Source organism: Grampus griseus (assembly GCF_964374135.1).
Source record: "Grampus griseus genome assembly, chromosome: 6".
NCBI lineage: Eukaryota > Metazoa > Chordata > Mammalia > Artiodactyla > Delphinidae > Grampus > Grampus griseus.
The window spans coordinates 81828865-81841707 of NC_139000.1; the positions used below are offsets into that span (position 1 = coordinate 81828865).

The 12843-nt window shown below is 39.3% G+C and overlaps 1 protein-coding gene across 11 annotated transcripts; it reads right to left on the bottom strand.

The window, feature by feature from the left end:
* Positions 1-1245: 1245 nt before the first annotated feature.
* Positions 1246-12798, bottom strand: HNRNPK (heterogeneous nuclear ribonucleoprotein K). 11 transcript variants are annotated; one of them, XM_082656187.1, is made up of 17 exons: positions 12664-12794; positions 10606-10684; positions 10414-10498; positions 9861-9958; positions 9139-9195; positions 7653-7696; positions 6703-6775; positions 6106-6177; positions 5489-5602; positions 5011-5139; positions 4091-4398; positions 3918-3972; positions 3519-3602; positions 3223-3238; positions 3064-3131; positions 2496-2665; positions 1246-1724 (listed from the first exon to the last, which is right to left on the bottom strand). In XM_082656187.1, exons 3-17 carry the CDS (start codon positions 10469-10471, stop codon positions 1694-1696), a joined length of 1377 nt encoding a protein of 458 aa, XP_082512313.1. In that variant the 5' UTR covers positions 10472-10498; positions 10606-10684; positions 12664-12794; the 3' UTR covers positions 1246-1693. The 11 variants fall into 11 exon arrangements, with proteins under 11 accessions (XP_082512313.1, XP_082512312.1, XP_082512311.1 ...); XM_082656186.1 differs by having other exon boundaries at positions 1246-1784; XM_082656185.1 differs by having other exon boundaries at positions 3064-3146.
* Positions 12799-12843: the final 45 nt, after the last annotated feature.

The following is a 12843-nucleotide window of genomic DNA, read 5'->3' on the forward strand; positions in this document are numbered from 1 at the left end:
AGTCCAGAAAATTCTGCTCAGTTCACTTTCTTCTATCATACACAAGCCTCTTCTAGACTTAAACAGAATTGCATCCATGAGTTCTTTTCCATGTAATTGCTGAGTTCTCAGGCTTTCTGGGCAGTTGGAAGTTAACAGGTAGCATTTTAAGGATTTACGGAGCCAAGAACCAGAAAAAAAAATTTTACATTCATCTGTAAACACTCTCAACAAACGAACTATTTTAAAGTTAAACCTAAGAAACTCAAAGCAGCTCACAGGTAATGTGAGAATAGGACTTGTAGAATTGGAATGACTCAGCTCTCATTATGCTGGACTCCCCTTTAAAACTAAGAGCCCAACTACTGTAATTTTTAACTTACCACCCCTATCATATCTGATTTATAAATGCTAGAAAAACACTTCACACGAAAAATATATAATTTAAGATTACTGTATTTCCTTACAAGAGGAATGTTTTAACAAATTTTACAGGTGTCAATCAACCTTTGTTCGAATTGGGCACACATCAAATCTAGCATTTTGGGAGTTTTATTTTGGAAGTGAACTTTTAACTATCAATACAAATGCCAAGATACTACACAAAACATCCACAGGAACTTTTTTCATCTTTTTTTGAATTGTTCACAAACATTTCCTACATAATCCAACATACAACAGAGAAATGGTACATCTTTTTCTTTCAGTTTGCATACAATGGAAAAACAAGAATATATATATATATTTTACAAAGTTTAACTAATAGACACTACCAAGCTGACAATTTAAGTCTATAGGTGAGAAATTATCTAATAAAAAATAATCAGAATTTATTTAGCATCAGTCACTTCCATAACCAAGTATTATTCTGATTAATAAAACTTGCTGCCATTAGGCTTCTGGTATATAGTTATACCAACTACTCCATATCTGTTGTATTGCTCCCCACCTTGGTTCTTCACAATTACAAACAGAAAATCGTTGCAAAGTAGGGGCAAGCATTTGCAAAAACAAACAAAAATCCCCAGCTTATTATAAGCATGAATGTGTGGTGGAATTTCCTCCCAAGCAATGGACTTTCAAATCACTTAAGAAATCACCAGAACTTAATGTGTCAAGATACTTTGCCTAAGTCCAAGAAGAGATGCATTTATTTATATCCAACAGAGGACTGAAAATTAAACTTAGTGTTTAGTTTGGGGGCAGGTTGGGGGGAATTCAGCCATTTGAAAAATGACCGTCTTAAAAAAAAATGACCACCAAAAATAGGTTCACTAAATTTATTTTAAAAATCATAAAACGTTTCTTACAAAAGAGCATTACATTCTGCACACTGCTCTGAATAGATGCCAGGGACATATGGACTATTGTTACTTTCCCTCCCTGTCCCACCCCCCCCCAAATGTTACAGTGATCACAAAGTAAAGTGTTCACAATAATTACATGGGGGGATTTTTTTTAAACCACCAACAATGAACAAAAATTAAAATTCACTCACTCTGCTGCTGTTTCAAAATTTCAATGTTAGTTTTTGCACACCCTCCCCCACCCCCCACCCCTGTTTGTAAGGAACTAAAACATTACATCTGGTGAACAGCAAAGATTTCACTACACCTCAAATGCAGAACACCTATGAAGCAGAGGAATGTTGGCTTTTTAAACAGAAGCAGATAAAAAAAAAAAGATGCAGGACTCCTTCAGTTCTTCACTAGTCTTAGAAAAACTTTCCAGAATACTGCTTCACACTATAAAAAAGAAAAAATATCTTGCATTAGAATCCTTCAACATCTGCATACTGCTTCACACTATAAAAGAAAAGAAAAAAAAGTACGAATTAGAATTTTTGTTCGTAACATCTTAATCAACATTAAGACAATTTCAATGCTAAATTAAAATGATAAACATGTCCATTACACAGAGATAAGAATTAAAACATTAGCAATTACAAATTAGAGCAATGTAAAACCCAAGAAAAAAGATTAACAGTAAATCAGACATTAGTAGAGCAGAATTAAAATCCAAAGTTGTTAATATTTGGTAGAAAAGACAAAGAAATGTCAGTTAAGGTGTGAAATGCTGCATTTTACAGCACCAATCATTTGTCCTGTAGAGGCATGGCCTGTGCCATATGGCAGACTGTGATTTGTTGTCGATTTAGTTATCTAAAAACAACAAAATCACTAGTCTTCCACACAGAACTAGACCAACATCCATTGAATCTTCTATATTTTCTACAGGCTCTGTATAATTTATTACAAGTGGTTTTGGCAGCAGTTTTCACCAGAGAAATGAGAAGTTTGCTTGGTTAAGGCTTCTTCCAGCAAGATTAGTATTGAATGTCTTCTTTTATTTAGTAAGAAAGCAGAAGAAAATTAAAGCAAAGCTATTAGAATGTTTAGAAGTTAGGTCCCCAAAAGGTTGAGACACCATGGCTTCTAAAAAGAAAAATCAGTTGAGAAGAGAAGCTTTTTAAGGTTTTAGTATGTTTAGGCTAACATAAAGCTAAACAAACTGACCTGTTCTGCAGCAAGTACTGTGCATTTTGTATCTGGTCCTGTGTTCCTGTAATGGTAATGATCCGGTCTTCGGACCCTTCTAAAGGCTCATCAATTTTGATCGACGCTCCTGACTCATGACGGATTTGTTTAATCCGCTGACCACCTTTGCCAATAATAGATCCAGCCAGCTGAAAAGAGTTTTAAAAACAAGTGTTTATTATATACTTTCAAAGTATTATCCTGTATGTTCAGTGACCATCAAGAGTATTAACTTTGTACAACATATTGACTATGCTGTGCTAATTTAATGCCCCACACTAGTCAAGGTTTGAATTACAATGTAGTTACATCACCCATAGACATTTCCTTTAATAAACGAACCAGGGGCTCAGAACCCTCCTAACTGCTTTTTAATGGTACTGAACATCTTTCGACAAGGCTTAAACTGGAGAATGACACCTCAGCTGAAGTCCTTGAAACACAATTTTAATCCTAAAATGGAATATTTTTGTTAAAACCTTTTATTAAAAGCCAGGGAACTTAAAATGACTTACTAAATGTCCCTTATAATATTAAAGATACTTACATCTTTGGGAATAGTTACTTGTGTAGTAATAATAGGTCCACCAAGATCACCATATGAGCCACGACCCCCTGCATAGGAATAATCTGATTTAAATAATGAGTATTAAGTTCATTTACAAAGCATGAAATAATACTTGATTTCACAAAGAAGAAAACTTACCATATCCAGAGCCACCCTAAAAACAGAACAGAAAAAAACAGAAAATTACTTCACCTTCAAAACTTCAGGTGTTTTAACATTAAATCCCCTAGAGTTTATTAGGAAAGCAAAGTCCTCCTATATCTTCCCTAGTAAGTAAATCTCAAAGACAATCCTCAGGGGAAGAAACCATTCAGGTACACAGTATCCCAAGAAACAAAAATGTTATATGGGGGGAAATAGAACACTTATCGATGACTAAACGAGAATGTTAAAATTATTAGTGACATGAATAATAAACACCCATGATACTCAACCTGTGGTTCATAAGCCATCTGCCACTCTGATGGGCTCCATGTATCTATTGCAGAGTCCCAGGTTTCATCAGCACTGAAACCAACCTGTGTTAGAGATAAAACTATTAATATGAACCTGCACTATATTTGTCTGAAATCACCATTTTTATGACCAATTATTATTTCACATCTCTATATACACTGGCAGTAATCATGTATTTTGGGGGAAACAAAGATGGAACAAGTCTTAATATCCCAGCAAACACCCAAAACAATGATTTAAGTGGCTATCTATCTACAAAAGCCCGTTTGTAAGACAAAATTCCTCAGTTAATAATCTTGAACAAAATGTTAGCTATCCGACTTTAAGACCCCTTTTAGCACTCATAAATAACACTGATGAAATATCAAAGTTCTTACCATGCCATCATAACGGTCTCCAGGTCTTCCTCTTCTGTCATAGGCCATTAGATCTCTGCAAGCATAGTACTTGTTGTAATCTCAGCTGGTCACACATATCAAATAAAAACCTACCCCCTCTACCCATAAAGTGCAGCTTCTTGTATGTTAATGTGTGGATGAAAGAAACTTACCCCCCTCTAGGTGGTGGTGGTGGAGGAAGAGGAAGATTCCGAGCTCTGCTACCACCCCGGCCACCTCGTCCAGGAGGAGGTGGAGGAGGTCCTCGACGAGGGCTCATATCATCATAATCTCTTCTGGATGGAGGCATGGGACGCCCACCCCGACCAGGAGGCATTCTGTCAAAACCACCTCTTCCCCGCATGGGAAATCCCACAGGACGTCCACGGCGGTCATCAAACATCATTGTAAAACCACCATAATCATAGGTTTCATCGTAAAAGTTGGGATCATAAGGCTGAGCACGTCCTTTAATGGGAGACTGAAACAAAAACATAGCAACTTTATAGACTGAGGAAAAAGCCTTAGTTCACACCAAACATTCTTTTAACAAACAGAACATTTCAAGCCCTTTGTATTTATCCTGGGAGGTACTCGAGATAGGGCTAGGAATATATGCAAAGATAGGAAGGATTTAAAAAAAGCATTTCTGGTGAGTTTCAAACAAAAAAATTTGAGTTTTACTGCTTGCGAGGTAAGGATTAACAGCTTTATTTTACCCTTAGAGCTTAAGTAACAGACTACAAACCCCTTTCACATTTCACAATGGGGATTATGAAGAAGTGACCACCCCAAGGGCTGAGGGGATCGATATCCTGGGTATGCAGTGTAGTACTATAAAGGAACCATAGAAACTTCTTTTGAAGGACCAAAGGCTATTAAAAACCTCACCAACAATGTAAAGACAACTCTCCAGATTCTCCCAAAGTATTTCTAAGTTAAAGTGATAGCTAAAAGCAGGGTGATAGAAAATTGTTAGGTGAAGGAAAAGTAAAAGTAAAAGCCATTTGTCTAAATGTTCTCAAAGTACTTTTGAACAAGACATCTGTTTTACAAAATTAAGCGCAAATAAAATAAAGGGTTCTGAAGGTACCTCTGATATAAGATCAAGGATGATCTTTATGCACTCTACAACCCTATCAGGTTTTCCTCCAATAAGAACGACTCTGTCAGTGGATTGAGGACAACATTCCTGGAAAAGCTTGATTGTTGTCTGAGTGTTCTGTAACAGATTTACAAAAAAAGCAGCATTAATCAATCATTGATCAATCAGAAAAAAGGAAATGCAGTACAAAACAACGTCCAGGTTTAGACAGATTTAATTTGTATTTCAGTAAAATTTCCCCCCATATAAAAAGCTTGTTAGTAACACTAGGACTTTGCACAATAAATTTTTGGCAAAATAACTTGTATAGCATGGTCAGGCCTTTCTGTTATATTTTAATTAGCAAACTAGATAAACTTAAGGGAGGAAACTCAAAAAGGGGAATGAGAGAAGCCCACGGAACCAAGTCCACATAAAAAGCTATTTTCCAGTAATATGGCAGGAAAAAAGAAAACTATCACTTTACCTCTCGAAGTTCTTTGATTTTAGCACCTTTGACCCCAATAATTCCTCCTGCCAGACTCTGATGAATCAACAGTCTCAACTCGCAGTCAAAGTCGCTTCCTTTATAGTGTTGGTACTGCGGAGGGAGAGTTATAAAATTTTAGTCCCAAATCAAGGATTCCCCAAGAATACACACTTATCTGCTATAAGCATACCAATATACTGTTGCAGTGAGCAACCTGAATTTATATTTCAATAACTTTACCAGTTATGTGCTTATTATCCTCAATAGCCAGGCCCAAAAAGGACATTCTGCACCACCTTAAAAAACTATTTTATTTTCAGGTCCTGCAACACCATACCCACACTGCAGCCATTTAGCATGTCGCTGTTACCACAAAATTATTATTAACATTCAAATAACACCATAATAAAAATGACTGCAAAGCACTTTGCAAATGTAGTTAATTCCCACTGCAGCATGGAGCAGGGTCAACAGTGAGTTGTAAGACCATTCATTTATCATGTTTTTAAGCCTTTTTTCTATAGAGATGGGAAAAGTACGCTATGTTGAAAATAAAATTGATCCTATGGGCCAGGCTCCATACTTCAGTGGGGTTCAATGGCACTATGACATACATTTAAGCATTCCACAGCATCAGATTCGAGCGGGAGCTGGCTGGTTGCAGTGGGTGATGGCAACTGCAGGCCCTGAAAGTAGAAAAATAAGAGTAATAGGTTAAGTGTCTAGTGTGATCAGGCTATTGTCGCATATATTGGTAAAGCTACTACAACATATTTCACATCTATATCATTAAATAACAAGAAACTGCTTATCTACGTTAAGGATCAACATACATTGCTTTTCTCTATACACCTAGTAAATAAATGATTACATAAAATTTAAAAATCCTTGAACTAAATCAAACAGTCCTTTCTGACAGTCCCACAATCATTATTCTAACTCAAAATCTCTAAAACTAAAGCCCATAAAACATATGCTAAACCTCATGAAAGTGTATGGCCACAGGTAGTTCCTATCTACTCCAGTGGCTAGACTACATTTTCAAACAAGTAATGTGGGTATAATAACCCTGCACCTTAAGTGGCAGAGTGCAACACACTGCTGCTACAAAACTGTTATAGCCAATGTCTCTCCACCTCCCCCATTTTGCCTCATTAAAACATCCTTTAAGCACCCCCCAACTGCCAAATACATTTTAAAAATGAGCCTACCTCTTCCAAGGTAGGGATGATTTTCTTCAGAATTTCTCCAATTGTTTCAATATCAGCACTGATACTCAATATGCTGTCAAACATCACAAATACCAGATAGTACAAAAAAAAGGTGGAAAAGAAAAATGAGTTTTGTGGTCATCACTAGTAGTCAAACAACTTTTACAGAGAAGAACATACAATTATTTAATCCTCCCCATTTAAAGTAGCCTATTTATACATTTTTCACATGCATTTTGTTTTATGCCCAATACAAACATCGTAACATTATTAGGAGACTTGCAGAGAGACAGAGAATGGGCTCTTGGAAGGGCTCAGATTAAGTGGGCAATAAATTGACCAGAACTGAAGCAGAGTTGAATACTTATGTTCCCCGCCACCACTAAGTTAATTAAGGATACCCTCGCTGTTACATTGGTAAAACTGGCACACCTTCTCTTAGGCAAAGTGGGGGAATATGCAAGTGGTGAACATTATATTTGGAGTAAGGTTATGAATACCAGTTAGAAATTAGATCACTAATGGGCTCTGCAAGAAAACAAATACAAATGCAAGACAAAAACAAAGACAACACAAATGAGAAGTGAAGGAAAGTGAACCAGAGTTAGCATTTCATCAGAAAAAATTATGAACAGGCAATGTTGGGAAGCAAGGTGGGCCACAAAGACAGAGCGAGAGACTATTTCGGTAACAATTTGATTTACAATGCAGCAAATATGCAACACTTGAAGCTGTGCTCCTTCCATCGAAATAAAATTAGTGGATCGTTTGGGTGGGCAACTCACGGTAAAAGTTCAGTGACAAAAAGACTTAATGGGGAAAATAAGACAGAAACTTGAAAAACAATACACCGTCTAAAGGGGATACTATTTAATTATATAAAAGGCAGGTAATAAAATACATTTCTCTCTTTCTAATCAGGCAGTGAGGCATAAACTGTTGGGACATACCGCTCGGGGCCACTGCTGTCTGGGACTGAAACACTGGCATTGTACTGCATTGGTCATTGGCGTTCGTGGATGTTGGCATTGGGCATGGGCATTCAATCAGAAGTTGTCAAGTATGGTACCCGTTTGGCAACGAGCACATTTTTGGGCATAGCCAACCAGGGTTTTCACATGGGCGTTCAGGGGCGGATGGGCCAACGTCATGGTGGGCAACGCAGGGGTAAGTCGATCCAGTACATGGGCAACGGAGATATATGGCCAAAAAAACAAGGAGAGGGAAAAGGGGGAAAAGCAATAAATTTTAATTTAATACAAACTATACTCATACTCTCAATTAATGAAACAAGCTTAAGTTGTTCTGAAGACTAACACAATAATGGACTTCTCTATATCTGACTGTGGCTTAACATTTAAGGACCTTTAATGATGGTACTTTTTTTTTTAAACAAACAATGTTTCAGTAGCAGGCTGGCTCATGAGGGTAGACACAAAACCTGTCATGACTCGAATTCTTGAGGAAATGGGGAAATTATTAACCCAGATAATTATATAGAACATCTGGATTAAAAGGAAAGAGGTTTATAAAAGACAAAACAAAAATTCCCACACCACCAAAAACCCTAACTGTTAAAAGACTGTTTGGTTTCCTGGAGATTTAAAAACGCACTCCTAGATCCTACAGGCAAGTTTGTAAAATTTAAACAATTTTTCAAGTTCAGTTTACAGTAATCAAGAGGAACATACAAAGATCTGTGACCAAGAGAGAAATGAAAAAATACCAAATAAGTATTCAACACAGTTATTATTTGCCTCAACTTTAGCAAGAAAACATCAAGAGTGTGTACATGAGAAAAAAAATTTAGGAAATCTGGTGTACCCAAGTCCTATAAATATGCTCACTTCTGGTGATACCAACATTTAATGTGTCTAATCACAAGAGTCAACCCACTATAAAATATGAAGACTCAAAACAAATCATCGGCATTGACAAACGGCTTCCCAGTTGTAAGATTAAGTGCCTACTCTATTCTTTACCCATATCTCAATCATGCAACCTTAATTTCTTTGTGCTCCATGTGCAAGCTGTTAAAGAACAGATGGGCAAATTGGAAAAAAAAGGGAATAAAAAATTTGGAGTTTAATCAGCCACCTGCAATGGTTTTCAGTAATACTGTACTTGATTCATACATGGGAAATGGTACAAATTAAGGAGTTTTATATTGTTATTTCTAATTAAGATGTTATCTTGCTTGAAGTGAATAATTTGGTGTAAAGTTATTAGAAAGGGAGATTTAATATAGACCACCCCCTGCTCAATCTGGGCTTTGTTAAATTAGGAATGTCAAACCTTGAAAATCATCTATGTAACCAATTATTATAAAAGGCTTGAATCTAGACTATTAAATGATTTCTATGATGCAATTCTTTAATCCTACAAACACATAAACTGAAGCTTCCTGTGTAGTAGTTTAAACTCTTAAATACTTACGTCTGTACGGAGAGCCTTAATATTCTTGCCTCCTTTTCCAATCACTGCCCCAGCATTCTGGAGAAAATAAGAAGAAACTTATTTTGTCTTTTCCTAGAATTAAGGTGTCTTCCTACGCTCTTAAGATTTTAGCCAAACAAACACCAAACATGTCTAAACTCTTTTTTGGTTATAGAGATGAAAATCTATCTGGGGATGTCAAGACCATCAGGTTAGCAAAAACTGAAGAGTCTATGTGCTTTAGGGACTAAACACCAAGGCAGAGCTTTGAAATACTCAGAACATACTGAGTCTAAAACTTAAGCAATAGCACTAACTTTACAATGTCTTTCTGCAAGCCAATTAAATAATTTAAATGCCAGTAGGTACTTTCACATTGTGAGGTGTATTATCAGTCAGGTAAGCTGCCAACCAGGATGTTTTCTAATGAATTCACAATGTAATCAGACACAATCTTTAATCCATTAATGCTTTAAGGATCATCCACACCCATCTCCTAGTTCAGCCCTGTAGTAGGCTCACTATGTTAAGGGCTTTCTTTTTAATTGTTGGCAAAATAACACAATTACCATAACCTAGAAAGTCTGTTTAGGAAAAGCCAAACAAATCTTTTATATTCTGCAGGCTGTAAGCTTTTGCAAGCTTCCCAGAAGGTTCAATCAGAACTTTTCTTAATTCCTACTTAAGAACCACTTTCAAAGTTTCAAGAATAAAATTTATACCTTGCTCTGAAGCAGAATGCGTAATTCAACCATCTCATCAGTGTTTCTAGATCTTTTAAAAGCTTGTTCCTCTTCCATATCTTCAGCAGGGCGTTTACCTAAAAATTAACAGTTCAAATTTCAGAAAGCACCAGCATCTTCAAGGAAGGATAGGTTTAATTACATTTCAATTTTAACCTACAGATTAGAGAAACTTTAAGTCCACTGTTTAAAGGGATTTGTTGCTAATCTTAGGTATGTTTTAAAAAGGCCAAAGGCACTGGTTCTTGGACTTTTAAGCATGAATTTAAGCACTCCATTCCAAATGGTTTTCCAAACACAAGATATTGTGACAACACTTCAAAGGATAAGAAACTTCAAAATGCAAGAAAAACATTAGTTTTACATTTACTGGCTTTCTTTTAATCACTTTACCGTTACCTATGCAAATGAGTTACTTCTGGTTCATAAATATATGCTCAGATGTAACTGACACGGATCTCACATTAAACATACAAAGTAATAATGAAATTAACAGACCAACAAGAATAAAATTGTTAAAATGTCTTCTCACCAAATTCGCCATTGGTTTCGGTGTTGGGAAAGGTTTCCTCTGGCTGTTCAGTTTCCATTTTCTTGTATTAAAGGAACACACCAATCTGTTGAAAAATAAACAGGCTAGTACAACTGGTTTATTGAAAAGTAAGCTGTGCATCTTGCTAAATGTTAAAAACAAGGGAAAGTAATGACTGTTTCTAGAACGTACCAGTTATTAAATATATCCTTGCAGGGCAGAACTGAAGTGTTCTGGGCAGGACCAACTGACACCCTAGTGCTGCAGTAGCCTATAAAAACCAACACAAATCAGTTTTGCTTTTTTGGTTATTACCGAATACTAATCAACACCAATTTGAACACAACAAACAAAAGATCTATTTCTAAAACTTGCTTCTTTGTTTTAGGGTCTTAAACTTCCAAACGATTGCCTTCAAACACAAAAACACAAGCCAAAAGACCGTATCTGATTCTTTTGTAAAAGGAAAAACACATTTTTAGCCTTTGGATCAAGTCTCACCACAGCAATTAGTTATTTTATATGATAAATACAAAGAAAACTAGACACATGTAGGGCATATCGATAAACCCATGAGTCTATTGTTCCCAAATATAAATTTATAAAAAGATACACAAAATTATTTTTACATTGGGATTTTAAACCGCTTTTGGGTTTCTTTCCATTGGTGACTTGAAAAACTACCTTCTGAAATCTTTAAAGTTTACAAATACAAAAGCGAATTCAAGCCATACCCAACCGGCAGGTCAATCTACTGGAGCGATAAACCTGCAAAGCTGATACAGGAGCACACCCAAACTGCTAATACTACTCGACTATCCAACAGAACCCCTGAACACCAACACCATCACTAGCGAGATATTTTACATTACGTTAAAAGCGGTATAACCTCACAATTATACCTCCAACACCACACTGGCGATAGGACTGCAAACAGCCTTTTAGCTCGCCTCTCATGACTGGCAAAAAGCGGCGACCTGCGGCCCCCAGGAATAGCTGAACAGCTTAGAGCTAAAAATCAAGGCCATATTTACGCCTTCCACTCTTCCAATGACCAACTGAAACGCTAACCTGGCCCATCACTCAGTTAAATACTGAGGTGTGGTGGAAGATTTGGGTAAAGTGGTTTAACGACCGCAAGCTCTATTTATGAAAATAAACAAGTATCCTTCAGGTCCTTCAGTCACCGTTTCTCAGACCGTGAAAATCGCTAAGTACATGCGTGGCCAGCCGAGCGCAAACATGCCGTTCTCTCTCCAACGCCCGGGACACCGGGATCGGCAACGGCCCAGCAACAGGAGTTGAAAAAGCTCCCGAGGCGAGAGCACAAGCGCCGCACCTCTCCTCACCCGGATCCGACAGGAAATGGCGGCCCGCGTAATGGCGACTACGTGCTACTAGGCGGAGCCGACCGCGGACCCCCCCTCCCCCACCCACCACGCGGTCCCGAGACCTCGTCCCCCGCGCCCTCCCCCCACCGCGGGAGAGACAAAGCAACTGTGGCAGCCCCGACCCTTCCAGCTCGCCCGTTCCCGCGTCGGGCCCAGGCCGGGAGCGCCCAAGTGCGCCGGAACCCACACAAAGAGAGCGGCGTTCTCTACCGCCCTCGGGGCCCGCCCGCCGACCCCCTCTCCTTCCCACAAGACCTAGTTCCCAACACTACAAAACTGCAGCTCATTCCACCGTCACAAGCCTCGCGACTCCCCGAAGCCTCCAGTACCGCAGCGCAGACTGCAGATATACGCTCAGGGAAATGGCGGAGGTGGGGGGAGGGGAAACCCGGCAACGTTCCATCCCAGAACAGGCCAACCACCAAGCAGCCCCAACCGCCTCCCTCAAGTGGAGAAACTGGTCTCCGGCCCTCGCCCCCACGCGCCGTTCGCCCAGCCCCATTCCTCACCGGGCAAGGCTACCGTCCCTATGCCGCCGCGCCGCCTCAGCCGGTCACAGCTAGACAGAGAACGAGCGTAGGCCCCCACCGCCCTCCCCGCGCTCTCCTACCCCGCCGCCGGGCCCGATAGGCTGCCCCAGCTACAGCGGTGGCGCGAGGGCGAAGCGATTGGCCCAAGGCCGCGTCAATCAAGGCGCTGGAGGAGGCGACAGCCCCGCCTCCCGCCGGCGCCTCCCTTCAGGCTGTAAGGCCGCTAAGGGCCCGAGAAAAACCAGACTTGGAAAAAGTCAGCGCAGCCTTTAGGGAGGCCAAACCCCTGCCCGAACCCATAATACCCAAGCCCCAATAACCCTAATTACCTATGGGCCGCAAATAACCGGGAAGTAGGGAAGACGTCGACGTTGGTGCAGCAGAGAAACAGAGGATAATGGCGCCTGCAGTGCTTTCGCCCGGAGAGCCCTCCTCCTTTCTCGTTCGCGCACTCACTAGCTGGGGGGAGGGGGGGGAAACCTCTCGCGAGAACTAAAGGCTGTCCAGTT